Source organism: Hyaena hyaena, unplaced genomic scaffold (assembly GCF_003009895.1).
Source record: "Hyaena hyaena isolate Hyena2069 unplaced genomic scaffold, ASM300989v1 scaffold_152, whole genome shotgun sequence".
In the NCBI taxonomy this organism is placed as follows: domain Eukaryota; kingdom Metazoa; phylum Chordata; class Mammalia; order Carnivora; family Hyaenidae; genus Hyaena; species Hyaena hyaena.
Window position 1 is genome coordinate 1,754,624 of NW_024080784.1, and position 23,948 is coordinate 1,778,571.

General features: G+C 37.0%; 2 protein-coding genes and 1 pseudogene across 4 annotated transcripts in view; 2 read left to right on the top strand and 1 right to left on the bottom strand.

The window, feature by feature from the left end:
- PHTF2 (putative homeodomain transcription factor 2) overlaps positions 1 to 23,948 on the top strand; it is a 128,615-nt gene that overhangs the window by 61,399 nt on the left and 43,268 nt on the right. For all 3 annotated transcript variants that reach the window (XM_039239119.1, XM_039239120.1, XM_039239121.1), the window contains exons 3-5: positions 10,153 to 10,209; positions 17,445 to 17,514; positions 18,092 to 18,250. In XM_039239119.1, the coding sequence (XP_039095050.1) occupies positions 10,153 to 10,209; positions 17,445 to 17,514; positions 18,092 to 18,250 (286 nt within the window). The remainder of the gene's footprint in view (positions 1 to 10,152; positions 10,210 to 17,444; positions 17,515 to 18,091; positions 18,251 to 23,948) is intronic.
- On the top strand, positions 4,421 to 9,032 carry LOC120236335 (diamine acetyltransferase 1-like). Its single transcript, XM_039239083.1, has 2 exons — positions 4,421 to 4,469; positions 8,506 to 9,032. The coding sequence occupies exons 1-2, from the start codon at positions 4,421 to 4,423 to the stop codon at positions 9,030 to 9,032; spliced, it is 576 nt and encodes a 191-aa protein (XP_039095014.1).
- LOC120236355 lies at positions 11,684 to 12,432 on the bottom strand (annotated as a pseudogene).

Here is a 23,948-nt window from a genome sequence, read left to right on the forward strand (position 1 = left end):
GGGTGGCTTAGTCGGTTAAGCGTCCGACTTTCGCTCAGGTCATGATCTCGCGGTTCGTGGGTTCGAGCCCCGCGTCGGGCTCTGTGCTGACTGCCAGCTCGGAGCCTGGAGCCTGTTTCAGTCTGTGACTCCCTCTCTCTCTGACCCTCCCCTGCTCACACTGTCTCTCTCTCTCTCCTGGAAATAAATAAAAATATTAAAAAAAAAAAAAAGATATCTTAACTATGAAAACTTACCCAAGTCCTCTCCTCCCCCAAATAACACTAGAATTGTGGAGGAATATTTTAATGATTGGATTTAAAGTCTTCCCTGATTTGGCTTTTCATATTCTAAGAAAAGGTTGATTCAGAAGAATTAAAAATTTGGTAAAATAATTTGGTACTTGTTTTACATTTGGAAGAGTTACTAGCTCTTTACGTATCTTCAAACCACACCTTTTTGTCTGACATCATCCTCATTCATAGTTCATATTGTATAATTAAATGATTCAGCTTCCTCCTTTTTTCTCATTATTAAAGTCACCTGAGTGTCTGACCTCTCTAGGTATGGGGAGGGGGTGCATGTGCACGCATGGATTGGGCAATCAGAAACATTGGGCAGTATCTTGATTAAAATAGGACCTTGTGGGGGCACCTGGGTGGCTCAGCTAGTTAAGCATCCAGCTTCGGCTCAGCTCATGATCTTATTTTTTGTGAGTTCAAGCTCTGCATCAGGCTCTGTCCTGACAGCTCAGAGCCTGGATCCTGCCTCAAATTCTGTGTCTCCCTCTCTCTCTGCCCCTCCACCACTGGCATGGTGTGTGTGTGTGTGTGTACATGCGCACGTGAGTCCATGCCTGTACACTCTCTCTCTCCCTCTCAAAAATAAATGTTAAAAAAGGACATTGTGAAAAAACAGGGGAATAGAACAGGAGAGCATGAAAATGGAGAAGTAATGGGAAATGCTGTGCAAGAAAGTAGATTAGAAACAAGGCTCTTCAGGAGCAGTTATAGGGACTCAGAGATATTGCCAGGCATTCAGTAAAGAAATTTGTTTGAAAGGTGGTAGTTCAAAGAACAGTGAAAAACTATTTGATAAACTCTGAGAGCTATACTTTGGAATTAAAAGTTTTCGGGGCACCTGGGTGGCTCAGTAGGTTGAGCGTCCGACTTCAGCTCAGGTCATGATCTCACGGTTCGTGGGTTCGAGCCCCGTGTTGGGCTCTGTGCTGACAGCTCCCTCAGAGCCTGGAGCCTGCTTCAGATTCTGTGTCTTCCTCTCTCTCTGACGCTCTTCTGCTCACGCTGTCTCTCTCTCTCAGAAATAAATGAAAACATTTTAAAAAATTAAAAATGCAACACTATTCTTAAAAAAAAAGTTTTAAAAAGTCTAAAAAATCAGTTTGTGCTAATGCCAGGTATAGATTTACTCAAGGTTAATCAACAGTTCTAATGGAAATGGCCCTAATAGTTTTGTTAGTATGTTTTAGTAATATGAACAGAAGTATTAAGTGTAATATCAGAATGTCCACCGTAACAACACAGTCTGGGGGATTATAGATAAGTTTTCTTTCATTGGTGATTAAAATTTTATTTTCAGAGCCACTATTTTCAGTAACCTTAATTATGTTATATTGCTCAACATTTCAATTTCTTTTTTTACCAGATTTGTGAAAATGCAAGTTATATATAATTTAGGTATCTGGGCAAATTAGATTTTGGGTATTGACAGCCCTGTTATCATTTATATATAAATTGTAAACAATTCTTTAAGCAGTGTAACATTGGCTTTTTAATTGTCAACATGCCATTTATCTCCACAGTTTATTTCTGCTTTCTTCTTTTTCCTTTTGCCCAGGCATTTATAGCTACTCTTGTGGTTCTTTCTTTTTTCATAGTTGTAATGAGTCTTTTCTCTTTCCATATTCATACGCTGAAAAATTATGGCCATCCAAATCATCATTAGTGAATATAAATATTGTTATAAATTAAGTAGAGTTCAACTTTATCAATTTAAAAATGAGATATTGAAGCCTAGAGAAATTGATTTACCAACAAAGGAAATAACTAATATTTAAGGAGCACCAACTGTATACCAGACACTATCTTTTTACATTCTAGTTTTGTGAAGTCTGTTTTGTTGTCTCCATTTTACAGATGATCAGAGGTCAAGAAACTTGCAAGGCCGTAAGATTAGTCATGGTGGAGTTAGGATGAAAATTCACTTCCTTTGCACAGTCTGGGGGTCTTTTATACTCCAGTCAGCAAACATTAAAAGTCAGTCCGCTAAGGCATTGAGAGAAAAAGGATTAAAAATGGAACACTCCAAATATAAGAGTATTTTCTGATTGATAACTTCTATTTTTATTAAAAACAAAAAAGACTCAAAGGTAAAAATTATCTTTGGTTGCACAGCTGTTTAAATCACTATTGGGGCACCTGAGTGGCTCAGTTAAGCATCCAACTCTTGATTTTAGCTCAGGTCATGATCTCATGGTTTGAGATTAAGCCCCATGTCAGGCTCGTGCTCATGGCAAGGAGTGTGCTTGGGATTCTCTCTCTTTCTCTCTGCCCTTCCCCCACTCATACTCTTTCTTCCTCCACCCCCCTCAAAATAAGTAAACGTTAAAAAAATCACTATTAAAATATGAGTCTTTTAGGTATAAAAGCAACATGACCTTTACCTATTTGGGTCTTCTAGTTGATGTATGTAAAAAAAAAAAAATAGTCACAGAAAAAATCAGAATATATTTACTATCAATATAGAGATGGAAAGAATCACCAAGGTCACAGGCATCTCTTTCTTTTTATTTTCCTTTTTATAAGGAGCATTTGTCCTTCAAGAGGTTCTTTAGCTTCTTGCCCTGAGGGCATCCATGTCACACTTTTAACACACACACTCTTCGTATCAAAGGTGCATTTGTCTTGGCACATGACCTTGGCCTCTGATGTTTATTGAGTGGGCCAAACTCAGAAGGGATTTGGGTTCTGTGTTAACTTTTTAAATTAAATTTGATGTTTGTGAGAATTTATAGTGTGCTTTTCAGAGTTTTTGAAATGAGACTCCAAAAACTGAAACTTAGCATGTTAGAAGTAGGAAAAAATTAGGACCTTGATATATAGTATTATGGTATATCTGTTCATTTTCTAAGGAAATGAGGTGCTTAAAATATGTGTGAAAATCTGAACCTCCCTTTGCCCTGCTTATATCTATTTGTAAACTCTACATCCTTTATCTAAGCACTTAACCTAATTAAACTATTGGTAACTACCTTTTTGAAGCAAGATACCTTCTCTTTAGCCTGTTGATATTTGAGCCACTGCTGTTCTGCATGTGATGACCTGAGAGGTAATCAGATCACCTAAGAGTAGCTTTTCAAATTGTTTTTCAAACATTTCTTTTCTAGAATTCCTTAGTGATATGTGTTTCCCATTTCACCATCTAATTATGTAGGTTTTAACATTAGTACTCTTGATACCATCATCTTCATTACAATTTTGTTTTTCTTAGAAGCCAGAGCTGATTCTGGCAGACACCTAGACAAAGATACTCATTTTCTCTACCCACCAAGCCACCCCTCCTTCATCCCTCTCTATCCCTAACTTCCCCTCCCTGCCCTCCCCTCTTTTCCCCTTCTCCATTTTGTTACGTCTCAGTGTACAGAAAGATGAAAAAAGAGATTGATGAAAGGTAGAGGTAGGTGATTCCCTGTAAACATTACATTTAGTGACAGAAACCTTAATTTCGTAGACAGTTACTTCAGATTACTTTGGGTTAGACTCTTACTTTACAAAAGTAGTAAGTATCTATCATAGGGAGCAAATAATACAAAGAAAAAAGTAAAAGTGCTGTTGTCCTATACTTCTTTTAGATAATCTCTATAAATAATGGCTTTCATGTATCTTTCTAAATATCTACTATATATATTTAGGTATATACTTAATGTAACATTAGCCACATTAATTCCAGATTTACAACATGTACATTTTCTTTTTATTTAAAAAAATTGTTTAAACATTTATTTATTTTTGAGAGAGAGAAAGACCGAGCATGAGCAGGGGAGGGGAAGAGAGAGAGGGGAGATACAGAATCCAAAGCAGCCTCCAGAATCTGAGCTGTCAGCACAGAGCCCAACACAGAGCTCGAACCCATGAACCGTGAGATCATGACCTGAGTTGAAGTTGACCCTTAACCTACTGAGCCACCCCAGTGCTCTACATTTTCTTTTTATGATAGTCTTCAGTGGGTCAGAAAGTATCTGTAGTATTCATTTGATTCCATTTTAATTCACTTGATATTACTATAGTATCTCAATTTCTTCTTTTTTTAAATCAGTCAACCTCTGTAAAGGCTTTTAAAAAATATATATTATAAATAAATATAAAAATAGGAGGAAAGAAAATAATACTAGAAGTAATAGATGAGAACGTGGATACTAGAGATGGAGAAGACAGAAAATGAAGACATTGCATCTTATGGCTTCATTCTTAGTAACTGAAGTAGATGACTCTGTGTTCTGCCAGGAAAGGTCATGCTCATAGTAATTAGGAATTAAAGCCTGTGGGAAGAAAGTTTAGAATTGCCCTTACCATCACAGGAAGTATTGTAAGAAATCAATAAAGGATTACCAGACCTGTTGTTACAGATACAGAATGTTACAGATATTGAATGTTACAGATACAGAATGAATTTTAGAGGGCAAAGTGTTTGGTCTGGAACCAAGTAAAAAAAACCTAACTGTAGGTCAGCTCTGGTTGGGGAAGAGTACATCAGAGGCTTAAGGTGTTCATGGAATCTGTGGGAGTAATAACCAGAGTATTAATAAAATTGCTTATCATATAGCCAGGCACCAGAGAATGAATTTCCTTAACATGTACAAAGCTGTTGCCTGCATGTCAAATGTAAATCAGGATTTCCGAGTCTCCTCTCATAATACGAAATAAACAGTGTTTTTTCCTCCTTGAAATAGATGGTCAGTTATGAAGAGTATGGTTGGAAAGCCATAGAACTACTCATACATTAATTACGTTGGTATTTTGTAAGGTACCTTACAGAAGTTTGGTCTGTTTACCATCAAAGCATTATTTGTATATATATCCTTTTGTTTGCATAGAATATGGGGCACTTTTCTAAATATCCAAACAGTGGAGGCATTGTGAGGGGCAAGGGAAAACAGTGAGGAGGTAACTGAAATTTGGAAGTAGCCAAAATATTACCTAATATTCTTTGCTCAGTGGAAGAACATATTATCTTTTTTTTTTTTAAAGAACATATTATCTGATTTAAATTTCTTTTCTTTTGGACAAATGATACTGCTGAGATTCCTTTAACCTTTTGTATGGCATTTAAAAAATAATGTAATTTTATGTAGAAGAAATACAAAAAAAAAAAAACCCAACAGACGACAATAATAACAGTTACCAAGTTTAGCTGACTTAGTCAAGACTGCCAAGTGTTTGTGTGTAGAATAGAACGATTGGAAAGTGTATTGAATTATTTATTTTTTACTTTTGTTAGCACAGCTCTGCAGATTTTTTCTTCATCCCTGACCCTAAGTCTTGAGAAGATGGTTATTTTTCTCAGTCTGAGTTTCACTTCTTTTCTTGCTCTGTGATGACTGACCATAAGATCATATTTCTTTCAGGGGAAAAGCTTGACCTCAGCCACAGGGGTTCTGATTTATCTTGACAGATTGCAGGGTGGAATCAAGTGAGGCTTTAGACAAGAAGGGGTCTTAAGAATTCCTTCCCTGGCCTTCTGCTGTCCTGTCAGTATATCCTGACTTGATGATATTTCTGTTTTACTACACACGTATCCTCAGAAACAAGCAATTTTCAGACACAATACAGTCAGAATGTCTTTTTAAGAGTAATTTGTTAGTGGCCTGTGCGTCACTAAGCAGAGCCATGACCATCTAAAACACCTGCATTTAGGTTCACAGCACCCCCATAGGTTTTTTCAAAGAAGTAGTCTATTTGCTTCTGTAACTAAAAGGTCTATTCTGGTGGTAAACAAAAAAAGTCTGCTGCAGAGGAAAACGGATTTCTCCACTTGGAGAGATATTTAATTGCTTATAATTGAAAGTGACACTTCTCTAGTTTTTTTTTTAAGATCCCACATTCTATTACAGTAAAAATTGTTTTTTCTCTAACCCATGTAATCTTTGAAAAATATAAAGGACTCTCCAGTAAAATAAGCCATGTTTATTCTCTTTATATCCTTTTTATAGGAATATCCCTTACCACCTGCCCTTTTTTTTAGAGTTACATGAAACTATTTACCAGTACTTCAGCCTTCAAAAAGCTTTTCCACTTTTAGCCACTGCTTCACCTCAAGATTTATTAGACTTTCCTAACCTTTTTAAGCTTGGAGCTACTGAGTACCATACTGGGATTGTATCCAACCTAGTTAAGACAAGGATTAACATGTATGTCTCATTTGGTCTTTTGCATATTGCTGATTTTAAGATTGTGGCTCATTTAGTTCCATGTCCATATTCTTGAGTCATCCTGAAATAAAAATATAGTTCTTTTAAAAATTCTCTTTAGAGAGAATTTAGTACATTCTTTTGTACATGAAAACAAAATACTGCCAAAATAATCATTAAAACAAATCAGTGCCTATTTCTTATTAGTTTTTGGTTATTGTTTCACTAGAAAATATGCAGTGCCATTGAAATAGTTACACATTTTAAAGTTAAGTTTTGATTAAGTTATATTTAACTCAGTCATTGTGAATTATCAAGTTAGAGCGGAATCACTCTTGTGAATCTATGTCCCCATACTTACCTTTTCTGATTTTAAAGAAAGTGACTGTTCGTTTGAGTTCAGAATTTAAGAGGGTAAAGGACAACTAGTCACTGCAGGTCAGCTCTGCCATTAAGTCTAACCAGTTGGTTGTTGATTATCTATCTGCTTTAGAGACACTCATGGCAAATTCAGTTACATATAAGTGAGTTGTTCAGTCCATGTGGTTTGGTCTAGGTGTTCTAAGATTTTAATTTGCAGGGTATATTATATCACAAAGTGATTTTAAAAATAAGAAAGGAGTCACAGGAAAGCGATGAAAAAGAGAAAAGGATTTAAAGGACCAGAGAAATTAGTATGAATAAGATAATGTCTGAGAGAGAATAATGGAACAGAAGGGCTCTTACAGAATCATGTAATCATTTTATTTTCCCTCTTTCATGTCTGTCTTTAAGCCATTCTTGTATTCTCAGTTTCTCATTCCTCGAAACAAGGTTTTTATTTTTTTAATGTTTATTTATTTTGAGAGAGAGAACATGCACACGCGTGCACATACATGCAAGTAGGGGAGGAGGGGAGAGCAAGGGAGAGAAAATCCCAAGCAGGCTCTGTGCTGTTAGCAGGGCTCGATCCCACAAAGTGTGAGATCATGACCTGAGCCAAAATCAAGAGTCAGATGCTTAACCAAGTGAGCCACCCCTTGAAACAAGATTTTTTAAAATGTGTAGATAAAAGGACTTTTGGGGGCACCTGAGTGACTCAGTCAGTTAAGCATCTGACTTCAGCTCAGGTCATGATCTCACAGTTGGTGAGTTTGAGCACCACATCGGGCTCTGTGCTGACAGCTCAGAGCCTGGAGCCTGCTTCTGATTCTGTATCTCCCTTTCTTTCTGATCCTCCCCTCCTCATTCTCTCTCTCTCTCTCTCTCTCTCTCTCTCTCTCTCTCTTTCAGAAATAAGTAAAACATTAAAAAAATAAAAAATAAATAAAAGGACTTTTGGATAGAATGATGTTGTGAGTCAGAAAATGCTCTATCCTGAATTTCCTCATAATATCTCTGCCTATCTCTGGTTTCTGTTTGTTTCATCTCTTAATTGTAATTATTTGAAATAATCTTAATTTCTCAGAATTCTAATTTTCAATTAATGATAAAGTGCAAATCCTTAATTAAAACTATAAGCTATTAACCCATTTCAGTGTCCTGTTGGATATTGGGAACTAAGGGGAAACTTAGTTTCTTAGTACTGAGATGTGGAGTACTTAGTAAGAGTGGTTTGTTCATGCTCCTCTCCTAAAGCTGTAGTTCAGAGAACTTTCCAACATCTGAGAATGACGGGCAAAGAAGCTAAAAGAAATTCTACTTCTTGATGTTTACCCTGTGTTTTCAATTGCTTCAAGAGTTTATTTTTCAGTTTAAACTGTAACCCAAGTGGTAATTGTGATTTACACATTTATGAATTTTTAATTCTGTAAAATATTTACATTTTTTCTTTAAAAATAAATCCATAAAGAATTTATTATTGGTAGTCCTTTATTGAAGGCACCATAGCTGTAGCAATTGTGTACATTTAAAATAAAGGATTCCTGGTGCCACGCTATTCACAGTCAGGCAGAGCTTTTCTGTCGCTTGCAGAGGTTCACCGGGTCATGGTGCCAGCCTGACCAAGAAAGGGATGCTCCTGGGAGATGAATGGGGAACCACCTCTTCCTGCTGTTCAAGTACAGGGGCCTGATCTGCAAAGGGAAGAAAAGCAAAAGACTTTTGCTAAAAAAAAATAGCTAAATCCGTGATCCACCTGGCCACCACCGCCGACTGTAGTGACATCCTGCGGCTGATCAAGGAACTGTTCAAATACAAAAACATGAAAGAGCAAGTAATATTAACTGAAAAAGATCTACTAGAGGATGGTTTCGGAGAGCACCCTTTCTACCACTGCTTGGTTGCAGAAGTGCCCAAGGAGCACTGGTCTCTCGAGGGATGCAGCATTATTGGTTTCTCCATGTCCTACTTTCCCTATGACCTGTGGATTGGCACGCTGTTGTATCTTGAGGACTTCTTCGTAATGAGTGATTACAGAGGCTTTGGCATAAGATCACAAATTCTGAAGAACCTTAGCCAATTAGCGATGAAATGCCGCTGCAGCAGCATGCACTTCTTGGTAGCAGAATGGAATGAACCATCTATCAATTTCTACAAAAGAAGTACTTCTGATCAAGATCGACAAGGAGTATTTGCTAAAGATGGCAGCAGAGGAGTGAGGAGTGCTGGTGCAGAAAATGACAGCTTCTATTCCATTTTAGATTAAATTCTCAACTGATCTTGCTTTCCATCCTGTTTTTAGTCCTATAATAGAATGAACACCCATTCCAAAGCTTTAGTACCAGTGATGTAGTTGCCTGTTTGAAATGCAGTCTCTTTAAGATGGCAGTCTTGTATGCAGTTTGGAGTCAGATTTCTCCTTGAACATCTTTTGATAAATAGCTAGGTGGTATGATCTTAATGTATATGAAAAAAGCTTCATTCTTGTGAGTCATTTAAATGTGTACAATGTGGGGCGCCTGGGTGGCTTAGTCGGTTAAGCGGCCGACTTTCGCTTAGGTCATGATCTCACGGTTAGTGGGTTCGAGCCCTGCGTCGGGCTCTGTGCTGACTGCCAGCTCAGAGCCTGGAGCCTGTTTCAGTCTGTGACTCCCTCTCTCTCTGACCCTCCCCTGCTCACGCTATCTTTCTCTCTCTCTCCTAGAAATAAATAAAAATCTTTAAAAAAAAAAAATCTTAAAACTAAATGTGTACAATGTACACATAAACTAACCTTTGATTTAAAAATAAAATAAAATAAAAAGGATTCCCCAGGATAGTGGTTCTCAAACTTTAGTAGTGTATCAGAATCATCTAGAGGAAATTTTTTTTAATGTTTTATTTATTTCTGAGAGAGAAAGAGAGAGACAGCATGAGCAGGGGAGGGTCAGAGAGAGAGGGAGATACAGAATCTGAAACAGGCTCCAGGCTCTAAGCTAGCTGACAGCACAGAGCCCGACGCGGGGCTCGAACCCACAAACCGTGAGATCATTACTTGAGCTGAAGTCAAGACGCTTAACCAATGGAGTCACCCAGTCGCCCCTAGAGGAATTTTTAAAACAGATTGTTGGGTGCCATTAGCCATATTACTGATTCAGCAACCGTGGGATGAGGCCATAGAGTTTGCATTTCCAGCAAGTTCCCAGGTGGTGCTAAAACTACTGGTCCTGAAACCATACTTTCAGAAGCACTGAGAACAGTATTGATTGCAGAAGTCTGAAACAAAGCTGAATCTCGCCTGTGCTGAAAGAGTGCTGAGTTGCTTGTAATGCAAGCAGAGTTATACCTATTAGATGAGTACGAACGATGATCATTTAATGCAGTGTTATATTTTATTTTTTTCGTAGATTGGAGCATACGATCAACAAATATGGGAAAAATCTGTTGAGCAAAGAGAAATCAAGGTAACAAGTTTATTTTATTTTGAATATTCTGAAACATAGTTCTATAAGTTGATTATTAACCATGTTTTATTTTATATCTTTCCATATACTTTTAACTAAAGTACTTTTAAATAAAGAGATAAACTTCAGACTTTTAAATAAAGAGGTAAACTCTTATGCTGGCATAATCACATGTCTTTACCTCTGATGATTTATTTATTTATTGTTTTGCTTTTTAGCATCTTTCTGTTCTTTTAAAATTTAATTTCTAATGGTTATTTTTTATCAGCTGTCTTCCCCTTTCACTTGTCACCTTATACTTCTAGTTTGCTTTTCCTCCCTTTTGATGCTGTCATTGCTCTGTACAGTTTATTAAACTGGTAAGTGTTTCAGGACTTTTCCCGCCTGAGTGATCCTGTCAAATGCCGCTCTGCTTCATTGAGATCTGCTTTTGGTGCTACTAACAAGAATGACTTGGACGCAAATACAGTTGCTGAAAAGCTGGTCATTTTTTAAAAGAATTTAGGAAAATAAAGCATTAATTAAAATGTTTTTGTATTAGGTGGTTTTCATGTAATCACTTAGGCTGATAAGAGATCCTTATAGACTACATTGCTAGCATGTAAACTATTTTTTAACTAAATTTGTTCTGTTTCTCAGCAGTTGCTCCTTTTTGATAAAAAGATTTATATTTTTCATTTGCATAGATAATACTAATCTGTGTGTTCCTGCACGAGCTAAATTTAATCTGAGCCCAGAGAATGTTACTTTAGTTGCTTGACATTTTCTATTTTGTATAAAAAGATTTATATTTGACTGGAAACCAGTTTTAATGGTTACTTAAAGAAAAACTCAGTGTTTAGACAATTTAGTCATCTATAATAAAGAACAAGATTCTTTGCCATTGGTTATTTATAATATTTAAACTGTTTTCATTAGAAATTAAAGTTGCTATAAACACCAAGTGTGTGTTAAATATAGGATTAAATCATGGAGACAGAAAGATGGAATGGATTTTAATTTTGTAGATAGATGATTACAAATGAGATCAGTTCAGTTAGGACAGGAAAGTGTAGGTCTGTTTTGGGGAGTGCAGGGGGAAGCATCCCCAGGAAGGTTAGGAAAGACTGCATAGAGGAAGTGACTCATGAGCCGAGTTTGACAGACATTAGGGAAAATGAGGAAAACATTCCAGGCAGAATTAAGAGCGTATGAAAATAAACATGCAGGAAGGAAGGAGCATGACTGACTGAAGAATCCTCAAGGAGCTTGATTGATAATAGGTTGGATGGAGGAAGGAGATTGGAATGGTTAGGTATGAAACTAGAAAGGAAAATGGGGAGTCAGATCATGGAGGGGCTTGACTGCCTCACCTGCGAGTCTGGACATAATCTGGAATACGATGAGGGAGACACGGATGGATTTTATTTTATTATTATTTTTAAAAAGAGAACTTTTTATAACTTTGATGTACAGAGAATTCAGCGGCATACACTTAGCCCAGTCTGGTGTCCAGTTCGTTAGCCTTTGCCTTTTCTAACTTGACAGTGTGAGCCCCAGCCTTTGGACCTAGGACATTGTCTATCCAGTGACAGTGGATCTCATCATATCTGTCATGGTAACTGGTCCTGAAAGCTTCCACCTGCTTAGGCTGACCTTCTTTGTCTTCCAAGTTAACCTGTGTGAAGGTGACAGTGGCGCAGGTCTTCCTGTGGACCAGACGCCCTGGTCTAGCCTTCCCCTTGATGATGCAGTAGGGAACCCCTATCTTACGACACAGGCGAGGCAGGAAGACAGCCAGCTCCATGGGATACACATCATGTATAGTCACCACCAGCTGAGCCTTCTTGTTTTCTACCAACGTGGTGACAGTATTGACCCCAGCTCACAGGACAGACAACGTTTTAGAGGGGACATCACCTTTGCTGGTAGCTTTCTTCTCAGCCTGGGACAGCAATCTCTGCTGCATCTCTTACTTTGTCTCTGGTCTCTGTGTGGGTGCCAGCTTAAGCAGTTGAGTATCTGTTTGGTGGTCCAGGGCCTGGGTGAACTGGTTAATTGCGGAAGGCACTTTTAGATATTTATAGAGAATGGCCCTTTGTCACTGCAGCTGGATGTATAGCGGGGCCATTTGACAAAGCAGATGAGGTCCGTTTTGGTTTGGATGCCCAATCCGAAGCCAAAATTCTTGGGCCTTTTCTCAAATAAGGGGTTGACCACCTTCTTGGCCTCCTGCTTCTGCATGAAGCAACTGTCTTCCCCTTACTTAGCCTTTTTTCTTTTCAGCTTCTTGGATGGCTGGAGCAGTGCTACTTTGATTCTTAAGAATTTTTGTTTGAGTGTAGTTGACATGCACTGTTAACATATATGTTAACACGTATATGACAACTTAGTGATTTGACAAATTCATACATTGTGCTATGTTCATCACAAGTATAGCTACATCTGTCCCATTGCATTGCTATTACAGTAGCACTGACTGTATTCCTTATGCTTTGCTTTTTATTTCCATGACTTCTCATTCCATACTGGAGGCCTATATCTCCCTTTCCCTTTTCCCCATTTTGCCCAACTACCTCCTTCCTCTCCCCTCTAGCAACCATCAGTTTATTCTCTGCATTTATAGTTCTGATTCTGCTTTTTGTTTATTCTTTTTTAAATTCCATTTATGAGTGGAATCATATGTATTCTTTTAAAAACATTTATTTAAAGTCAAGTTAGTTAACATATAGTGTAATAATGGTTTCAAGAGTGGAATTTAATGATTCATCATTTACATATAGCACCCAGTGCTCATCCCAACAAGTGCCCTCCTTAATGCCCATCACCCATTTAGCCCATACCTCCCCTCCAGCAACCCTCAGTTTTCTCTGTATTTAAGTGTCTCTTATGGTTTGCCTCCCTCTGTTTTTAGACATTGAAGGATTTTAAGCAGAAAAAGTTGCCTGATAAAATTTGTTTTAGAAACTTTGCTTAGGCAGCACTAAGTGTGATGAGAAATACTACAAGAAGAGCAGATTTAAAATTGTGCTTTAGCAATATCAGCTGGTGCTTGAGAAAGAGATTTGGGAGTCCTTGGTATGAATATGTGTATATATAGGAATGCATATATGTGTGCTATATGTATTACATAACACATTATATAATACAGCTATAGGGGTGAGGGGATTTCCACTGTATGATGAGAGGAAAAGGCTGAGAACAGAACACTGGGAAACATCAACATGTAATAGATAGGTAAAGGAAGAGATATAAGTGAAGGAGGTCAGAGATCCATGACACAATAGTCTGGCAAGAGTATCAGGAAGAGTGGGAATAGTCAAGCAAGTAAAGAGAAGCATACAGATTTAGTAAGATGCCTTGAAACCTCTTCACCTGCTCATCACAAATAACTACATTCCTCATTTCTAGAACTGTTTTAATGCCTAAACAGAGGTTAGAGTAAAAGAGGGTTACATTAGTTATTCCTTGGTGCCCTGACAGAATGAATTTGGAGAAGGATACAAACTATGACTTTTTTTTTTAATATGCCTCCCTTTAAAAATAGTACTGTGTAATTGAAGAATTAAAAACAGTATCTTATTATTTTGAATTAAACAAAGGGGCCAATTTGTTGACAAGCCTAAAACATTTCATTGTTGGTAAACATTTTAGTGGAGGCAAATTGTTTATAGTGTAAAATAATTTTGCATTTACTTTAAGGAAGGTAGAGAAATAGCTGCTGTGTGTTAATATAATATTTGATTTAAAGCACCTGGTGCTTCATGAACACTGTAGGGAATGTGTTGAGTTTGTCCTCAGTAATTGATTGTATGCCTGTCATAGTGGTGAGCAGCAACTAAAGAAACCAAAGAAAGCCATGAAAGTATATTCTTTGGAAATTTTTATTTTGTAAACTGAAGACCCTTAGTTGATATTGCCAAAGTTTTTTGTAAGCTGCAGATTTTTTTTTCTTAAACATTTTAGAAATTATAACAAAACTTTATTTTCTGATCACCTTAACCCAAATTTAAAAGTTAATGTGAGATTCCCCCCAGCTTTAGTGCTTCCTAGAGTTTCAAAGCTTCACAAAAAAGAACCATGCTATTCGAAGTCATTATACAGGAAAAACAGGATAGGAGAAACAAATAGGATTTCTGGAAAGTGAAACTGATGGCTACATCCTTTGGTGGAGTCTAAGTATTATAATAGTTCCATGCATGGGAAGTCCATCATTGAACAGAAGGACTTTCTAAATTTAAACAGCTGGTTTAAGCTTTTTGGTTCAACATTATCTGTGTATTTACAGATTTTTTTAAAAATTCAAAACTTCATACAATTTGTGTCATTGTACCTTAGGGATGTACTACAAGAGTTTAAGTGTAAAGAATATATTATTTGAATCCTTAGAGATTAATTGTATTTCTAATACCTGGTTATTTCTACTTTCTAGTTTAATCAGTAGTTATTAAAATCCTTTCTTTTAAACTAACTTAGTTTTGATTTTTTGTTTGTTCATTTAAACTTTTTGATGGTCCATAATTATAGTTAGTACTTGAAAGCTGTGCTGTTTTGTGTGAATCTAGTTTACTCTAAACCAATTTAAAATATTCCAACTTAAAATATCTACGTAATTAAAATCAGATTTTTTGAATGCTCACCTAGGGGTGCTAATATCTTTTATTTTTGTGATTAAAATAATTAATGTTAGAAGATTTATCAGTGAAATTTTTCTTTGTTTTTCTTTTTTAAAATGCTCTAAATAGTCTGATAGGTTACCTAGAAGGGGAGTTTTATCAAAACTGGCAATTATGCTGTGATCTACCTTGTAGCTCAAAATAAATGTTATAATAAAATATAAAATAGGAAATGAACCACATATAAAAAAGGTCAAGAAAAATGAACCTTGTGTTGTTGGAAAACAACACAATTGTGTAAATCAAGGTAATTTACTATTCCTTTCATAAGGACTTTAAATTCTTAAAACAGTCTTGATAAAAATTTTAGGTATATAGCAGTAAATTAAGCTTCACGATTGCCATAAAACATTGGCAATAAAATTATTTTCAAATTATCAGAAAAAGAATGTGTAAAAGGTAGAAGTAAATCAAAGTATGTTACTGTTTTCAAATTTGTTGGCGCTAATAATGATTAAATCTCAAAGCTTATACTACATGTAGTGCTCTATTAAGGAAAAATTTTTTTTCCATGTATGTATTATTAGAATTGCTTTTCCAATTTGCCAAATGTTGGGAGTGATTTATAGTCGGCCAGCCACTCGATCATGACATTAGAATGGGAAATGAAGTGCAGATAGTCAGTTGCCGTTATTCACAGGAGTCATGTTCTATAAAGTCACAATAAACACTGAACTAGCAAATACTGACCATTGCTCCGCCTCTAGTCACAACTCTTTCGTCAACCAATCAGTACTTATACTTGGTTTTGTGTATGTTTCTGTTGAAAGACATCTTATCTAATATATATTGTTGATTCACTAGCATTGAACTCATGGCCAACAACAGTATGACTCCTGTCCGAACCTAGCTTATGGAGCACACATTTTCTCAACAAGGCACCTCTCAGCCTTCTTACACTCAGGAACATTAGACTGCACTTTGGCCCTGTGCTTGAGGGCTGCTTTAAACAGCAAAAATACAAACAAGAATCACAAAAAAAGGCAAAATCCAGCACTATGTAAAAACAGACTGTGAAAAGATGCTTATTTACAGCATGAGAACTGAAATAAGGCAGATTGTTGCCTTGTTTGACCTCAAATGGGAATGTGAACATTGGGTGACTCACATTTTTTGCCACTTTGTGCATATCTGCAAATGACTACAAAAGCACAGCAAGTATTGATTTTAGGGCTATAAATAAATTCTGTGAGTAGGTAAATTTGCAAATACAAAATCTATGAATATGAGGATTGACTATATATATAAAATTACCATGACTGTGTCCAGTCCTGACTCTTCTTTTTTGTTTTCGTACTACTCAGTGGTTTTCAGTCACATGCACAACTATTAAAGGGGTTCTAAGGTTAATTGCTTCTCGATTTCAGGGTACATTTTTTATTCAAACATCTCAGTTAATTCTGAGCTCAAATAGTCTCCTTTTCTTTGTTTCAGATGCAAACAGTACTTTACTAAATGTTTACCTTACGGGTCATTGTTATTTGGATTAGGACCACACAGAGAATTTACTACAAAGTTACTTGATTAATTGAATGAATAGTAAACAGATCATCTAATCTCAGTGCTTGGCTCCTCAAGAATTTAGCCTAAGCTCTTCCAATTCTTAACATCCCTTTTTAAGTTATAAAGTCTGATTGTTTTCAGTGATTTTGGTCTCTGCCTCTGCTCCCACTCCATACACTGATAGCAGAAACTTAATCTGTGTTCATTAATTCTGGGTTTAAACTAATTCAGTTCAGGACTCCTGCTTTCCCTCCTCCTCTTCCTGGGCATGGCATCTAAGTTCTAAGGTGATAGGTGGCATTGTGGTCTCTTTGGTGGTTGGCATGTGAACATAGTGGTGACCCTGAGAGCTGCATCATCCTCTCTGGGTCTCAGCTAATATCACCCCACATGCTGGCATCTGCTGAGGAGTTTGCATCCCTGTCTGCCCCCAGCTTTGTGATCTTCTGCTTCCTGCAGCCACGCCCCCAGCATTACACCTTGAGGGCTTTTCAGGGCCACTGCTCTCCCAGCCGCCCCAGCACACTCTCCTGTGCACATCTGGGGCCAACACAATCTCCTGGACCATCTCAGTCATTACCCAGATTGAGTTCCAGTTGTGATAGTCTTTGTTTTAGAATTTTACTTTTAGTAATAAACACGCCTCACATGTTATACACATCCCTAAATTTATCCCTTTGGAAAGTAATAAAATTTATTACAATACTACAGTTATGTTCCAATTGTAACAAATATGTGATATGTTATATTTTTGTCCAGTGTATTACTTGAAGTTTTTTTATTGATATCTTTAGAATTTGATTATTTTTTGTTATTCTGGATTTAAAGATATGCATATTGAATTCCAAGACTACTTTTTAATTGAGGTATTAATTGACATATAACATTATATTACTTCTAAGAGTACAGCATGATTCAACATTTGTATGTATTGAGAAATATATTGTATATATTGAGAAATGATACCACAATAAGTAGTTAACATCCATCCCCATATATAGTTACAACGATTTTTTTTCTTATGATTAGAACTTTAAGATCTACTGTCTTACCAATACTACTTTTAATATATTACAGGGTTTAAGGAATAAACCAAAGAAAACAGCGCATGTGAAACCAGACCTCATAGATGTTGATCTTGTAAGAGGTAAGTCTTGAATAAATAACAGCTTAATGCAATTAGAAATTGACCTTGAAGAAACAGTATTCAAAGTAGATTAGATATGTATGTTTGTAGAAATAAAAGCAATGTGAGCCAAAATGAAGGTGGGAATAGTACAAGCAAGACATAGTGGAAGTATTTAAATACCATTGACTAGTCTTTCTTCCCACTAAAGATCAGTCCAAGAAATAAGAATAAAAGAAAAGCAGCCCGTGTTTGCTTAGCAAACTATATGGCTTATTTATAAAAATTAAAGTGGTAATTTTTAATTCCTAATTGAAACTGACATTTGAACATTGTCTTATGTTTATAAAATATCTGGGAGAAATTCTGTTGTTATTTCTATCAAAAGTGGTTTCTTTCAGAGTACCTGAGTTGATATAATAGCATGAAGAATGTTTTTAAAAGTGCCTACTACCCAATATTGGGCATTTTTCACTCTTCCTACTGTACAAACTAAAATTATACATGGTTTTCTTTGTCCTTTAAATGTTGACATATTTTTTCTAAGGAAATTAAAGAATAATACATATACTCTGTCATTTTATTTGACTTTTTGCAGGGTCTGCATTTGCTAAGGCAAAACCTGAAAGTCCTTGGACTTCTCTGACTAGAAAGGGAATTGTTCGAGTTGTGTTTTTTCCCTTTTTCTTCCGGTGGTGGTTACAAGTAACATCAAAAGTCATCTTTTTCTGGCTTCTTGTCCTTTATCTTCTTCAAGGTATAGTTAAGTGATAGAAATTAATTTTGCTTTTAACTTTCAGAATGTTACGTTTTTAGGCTTACTAAGGCTTTTAAGAAAACATATACTAATTATGTGGAGTATGAAGATACACATTTGTTGTGCTATTTCATTTAATAGGACACAGCTGGTTTGGTGTTAAAAATGTTTGAGAAAACAGTTATGTTCCATTATAATTTTTATGAAAATTTGAATTTGCAAATGGCTAAAGAAAAACACAATTTGAGAGGAATTTAACAATCAGAAAATCTCTTTAAAATGCACATACATATCACATATACCTACCACACCAGTCTTTTTTTTTTTTTTTTAAGTTTATAGATTTTGAGAGTGGGACCGGGGGGGGGCAACCACGCGGGGGAGGGACAGAGAGAGAGGAAGACAGAGAATTCCAAGCAGGCCCCATGCTGTCAGCCCAGAGCCCCACATGGGGCTCAGTCTCAGGGGTTCAGTCTCACAAACGAGGAGGTCATGACCTGAGCCAAAATCCAGAGTTAGACACTTAAGCAGCTGAGCCACCCCAGCACTCCCACACCAGTCTTTTATTTATTTATTTATTTATTTATTTATTTATTTATTTCTAGGAGAGAGAGAGAGACAGCGTGAGCAGGGGAGGGTCAGAGAGAGAGGGAGACACAGACTCTGAAACAGGCTCCAGGCTCTGAGCTGGCAGTCAGCACAGAGCCCGACGCTGGGCCCGAACCCACGAACTGCAAGATCATGACCTAAGCGAAAGTCAGACGCTTAACCGACTAAGCCACCCAGGCACCCCACACACCAGTCTTTTTTAATACAAGCGGTGCAAGTTCATTTTTCCTGTATCAGCCATAGTTTCTCTTTTCTTCTAACCACCGTGTTCGGAGACTGTCCTCATTCTGTATTGAGAGTCTGAATGCCAGGCAGTATTCTGAGTGCTTTTCAGAGACTCATTTAATTCCCACAGCCACACAGTGAGATGTCGGTACCAGTAGTTTGCGTAGCTTATAGAAATGGGACCCGAAGGACCTGAGGGTCCAAAGTCACACAGTCCCCAGGTGCAGTACAGCCCAGGTTCAAGTCTACGCCATCTGACTGCCAAGCCACATGCTTAACACAACTCCATCACACTGGTGCCCAGCCAGAGCAACAGCGAACCATAATACGCGATGCTATAGAGCTTTTGGAGGCTTGAAGAGGACATCACTCCCATCCCAGCACTGTAACAAAAGCAGTGATTTTAGTTTAGTGTATACCCTTTCAGTCTTTTTAATGTCTCACTTTTTTAAAAAACATGATAGTAATCCTGAAAGATTATTTAAATATGTTTTATCAACAAACTCTAAGTGAGAGATTAAGTATCTCTTTTTTTCAGATAGATATCTTCTAGGTAAATGAAAATGCAATAAAACCTTCAGAGTTTTATTTAGGTTAAGTTGTTTCTTTTAAGCCAGGGTACATCGTATATACCTAAAAGACAGTGAATTGTGAAGATTTTGTGATTTTTATCGATAGAGAAATGTGTGTGTTTCTCTGATTAAAGAAATGATAAATGTTTATTGCAGAAAATTTGGAAAATGTAGGAAAAAATTTTTAAAAATTTGCCCAAAATCTTGCCCTTCAGTTTATTTTGTAACATTTTTAATGTAGTTGAGATTATTCTGTATAAATAATTGTATTTCTTTTTGCCTTATGTAATCACAAGTATCATAGTCTTTGTGATTATATTTTTAAATTATTGTAAAATATACTGTCCTACATCAGTATTGAGCACTTAAGCTTTTTGCTGTCTTTTGCTATTATGATTACTGCTGAAGTGAATGTATTTGTGAAGTTTTTCTTGTATTTTGAATTATTTTCTTATGATAAATTCCTAAAATGCCAGCAATTGGGTGTAATAACATGTCTAAGGAATTTAATGTACAGTTTATAATCACTTTCAAGAATTTGACCTTTATTGTGTAAGTAATGCTATTATATGATAGTTCTTCTAAATGTATTTTTATCAACTATTTTCTAGGTGTGGTGATTCCAATTTTTATTGAGTTACCATCTTGTGTTTCCTTCTCTCCCAAAAGACTTAAGAGAGCTAGATAAATATAGCTGTCTTCTAATGCTTTCATGTTTACCTGCAGGAGAAACCTTTATTCTAAAGTAGTCACAAGCTATACATGCTAATTAGAGTAATGATTAATCAGTACCATTGATTGTAATCTCTGTGCATTGTGCTTTCTACTATTGGAAGGCAAATAGGTTTCCATTGTAACTAGAAGTTCACAAAATGTGTCTGAAATTCACTTCCTGGCTTGCCAAAGTTAAAGAAGAAACACAGGTTAGAACAGACATGAAATAGATATTTTTCAGTTCAGAACCAAAGTTTAACATTGTAAGTGATCAAAAGTGATAAACACTGAATATTCTCCTGGTAAAGCTTAAAGAGGTGATTTAACCTGCTTCAAGTCACACAGCCAGTGACAAAGTGATGATATGACCCTTAATGACCCTCAGGAATCTGCTGGCACCTTTGAAACCCCTATGTCTCCATCTTTTTGCATTAAAAGTTATGTCCTCATTCTCTGTCCCATCCTTATCTCCTGAAAGGTAGAAAGAATCATGTGCAGTCAGATTTGGTTTTGTGTAACTACGTATAGGTTTTCACTTCAGTTACATACCTTTCATGTATCTCACCTGTGTATTCTCAACAACATTTATGCTTTTTGCTATTTTATCATTTCTCACCCAGATTACTGCCAAGAGCCCTTATATCTTCTACTTTCTGTCCATTTATTTACTTATTTATAGAGAGAGCATGAGCAGGGGAGAGGGGCAGAGAGAGAATCTTTTTTTTTTTTAATCTTTATTTTTGAGACAGAGACAGAACATGAGCAGGGGAGAGGCAGAGAGAGGGAGACACAGAATCTAAAGCAGGGTCCAGGCTCTGAGCTGTCAGCACAGAGCCCTACACAGGGCTCAAACCCACAAACCGTGAGATCATGACCTGAGCTGGTATCCGATGCTCAACTGACTGAGCCACCCAGGTGCCCCTGTCCATTTACCTTTTAAATTGCAAAACCAGCCACGTAAGGTCTAAATCTCTTTTTAGTTATCATAACCTTCAGAGTAAAAGTCAGCTTTTAGTCAATCCGTTGTTGAATCTCTCCCCAGGTTTAACCAGACTAAATTAGCTCTTTGCTGTTTCTTCTACATTTTGTTTTGTTTTGTATTATTTTGTTTTGTTTTGTTTTTAGTGCTCTCTGCCTGTGGACATACAACTGTCTTTGTTTGGGTAGCCCTTTTTCCTTATAGTTACCTAGTCAGAATCTACTTGTTCTCTCAGATTAGGCATCAGATGCCTCCTTCCTTGAGAATCCTTTCATAACCCCCCAATGTAGTTATAGGTCTTTTCTGTGTATATTACAGCACTCTTCATAGTTGCTGCTCGAGCTGCCATAACAAAATAGCATGCATTGTGTGGATTAAATGACAGAGATTTATTTTCTCACAGTTCTAGAGTCTGGAAGTCCTAAGATCAATATGCCATCAGGTTCGTGTCTGGTGAGGTTTCTCTTACAGACTTGTAGATGGCTGCCTTCTCACTTGTCTTTGCATGGTCTTTCTTCTGTGTGTGAGCAGAGAGAGGTCTTTGGTATCTCTTATAAGCACACCAGCCCTACTGGATTAATGCTCCACCCTTATGACTTAATTCAACCTTTATTGTCTCCATATAGGCTGTTTAGGGCTTCAACTTATGAACAGGGCAGAAGGCACAATTCAGTCCATTAACTGGTATCTTGTTTCTTTCCTTTTTTTTTTTTTTTTTTGTTTTCTTAATGTTTATTTATTTTTGAGAGAGAGAGAGAGCACATAATCAGGGGAAGGGCAGAGAGAGAGGGAGAGATGGAATCCGAAGCAGGCTTCAGGCTCTGAGCTGTCAGCACAGAGCCTGATGCAGGGCCAGAACCCACAAACCGTGAGATCATGACCTGAGTCAAAGTCAACCACTCAACCAACTGAGCCACCTACCTAGGTGAAACAAGGCCCCACTTGTTTCTTTACATGTCCCCCTCTTTCTCCAAATTGAGGGGCAGAAAGCAAACACTATGTCTTATTTGCCTTTCTACTCCCAGTGGTTAACATCTGTCACTAAATCTCAAAGACTGACAGACCTAAAAATTGAATTTTAGACATTTTTTAAATTTCTAATGATTATCCCTAGAGTGCTGCTTGGCCAGTATGTGAACCTTTGGGACTTTTGTGCCTAATTAACATTTTGTCTTAGTTGAGCTCGTGGAGGAATCTGTAGAAGTACATCTAACAGAAATCCCCAGTAGTTCTGTCTAGTTCACAGGAGTTCATTATATGATTGTGAAGTGTAACTCAGCATTGTATAAGAGAAGCGAATGCTTTCTCATTAACCCCTCATTTGAAGGAGAACAATAGGATGGAGGTGATGCCAGAACTGTGGATACAGGAACCACTGTCTCAGCATCTGAGGCCATAGGAGGGATGTGGACACTTAGGCATGGCCAGAAGAAGGGGGGATAAAGTTGGTTCCTAGCCCTACCAGGGAATGGTAGTCACAGGGCTGAAAGAATACCCATAAATAACCAGCAAGAGGTTACATAAAATCTGAAGTTCTTTAAGATGTTCTTCTTTGTGCCTGAACCTCTGGACTTCATAAGTAGCATTGGCATCCCCCTTCTTTTTATTTTTTATTTTATTTTTTTTAATTTATTTTTTTAGTAATCTCTACATCCAACCTGGGGCTCAAACTCATGACCAAGAGATCAAGAGTCACATGCTTTTCCTACTGAGCCAGCTGGGCAGCCTGTGTCCCACTTCTTTTTAAAAATAATTAGGGGCGCCTGGGTGGCTTAGTCGGTTGAGCGTCCGACTTTCGCTTAGGTCATGATCTCGCGGTTCGTGGGTTCGAGCCCCGCGTCGGGCTCTGTGCTGACTGCCAGCACAGAGCCTGGAGCCTGTTTCAGAGTCTGTGACTCACTCTCTCTGACCCTCCCCTGCTCACGCTATCTCTCTCTCTCTCTCTCTCTCTGTCTCTCTCTCTCTCCTAGAAATAAAAATATTTAAAAAAATAAAAAATAAAAAAATAAAAATAATTAATTTCATGATAGTGAATAAAAGTACCATCACTTGTGTTGGGTACACATTTACATATGTAAGGAGCTTTTCGCAGTGTTTTGCTTGAATTTCTAGTACCTGTATCGATTTTATTTTACAAATAATAATAAACCAAGGCTCAAAAAGGTAGAGGGACTTAATAAAGGTCACATTAGAGTTCATATTAAAAACATCAAAAACTCTGTACTTTTTAAAAGTTCAGATTTGTTGTAAAACAGCTAGACACTGAGTTAAATTCCAGGGTAGTTCCTAAAGATGATTGGCATTTAAAAAACATTTAAGTCCCTTTTTTTTTTTTCTTTTTAAAGAAACTTATTAGTTAGGAGATGATAAAGCTGAAATTTGTTTTTATGAGACGTCTTAAACACATATTAGGAGGTGACGTGGTGTGTTAAGCTTACACCTTGGTGTGCTAGACCAGGATTCTTTTGGTTGCAGGTGGCAAAAACCAAATGCAAACTAGCTTCTGCAAAAAGTGTTTTTGTTTTTGTTTTTTTACTGCTGATCATAAAAATAAAAAATAAACAGCAAACTAGATAGACTAGTCCAGTAACAACGGGAC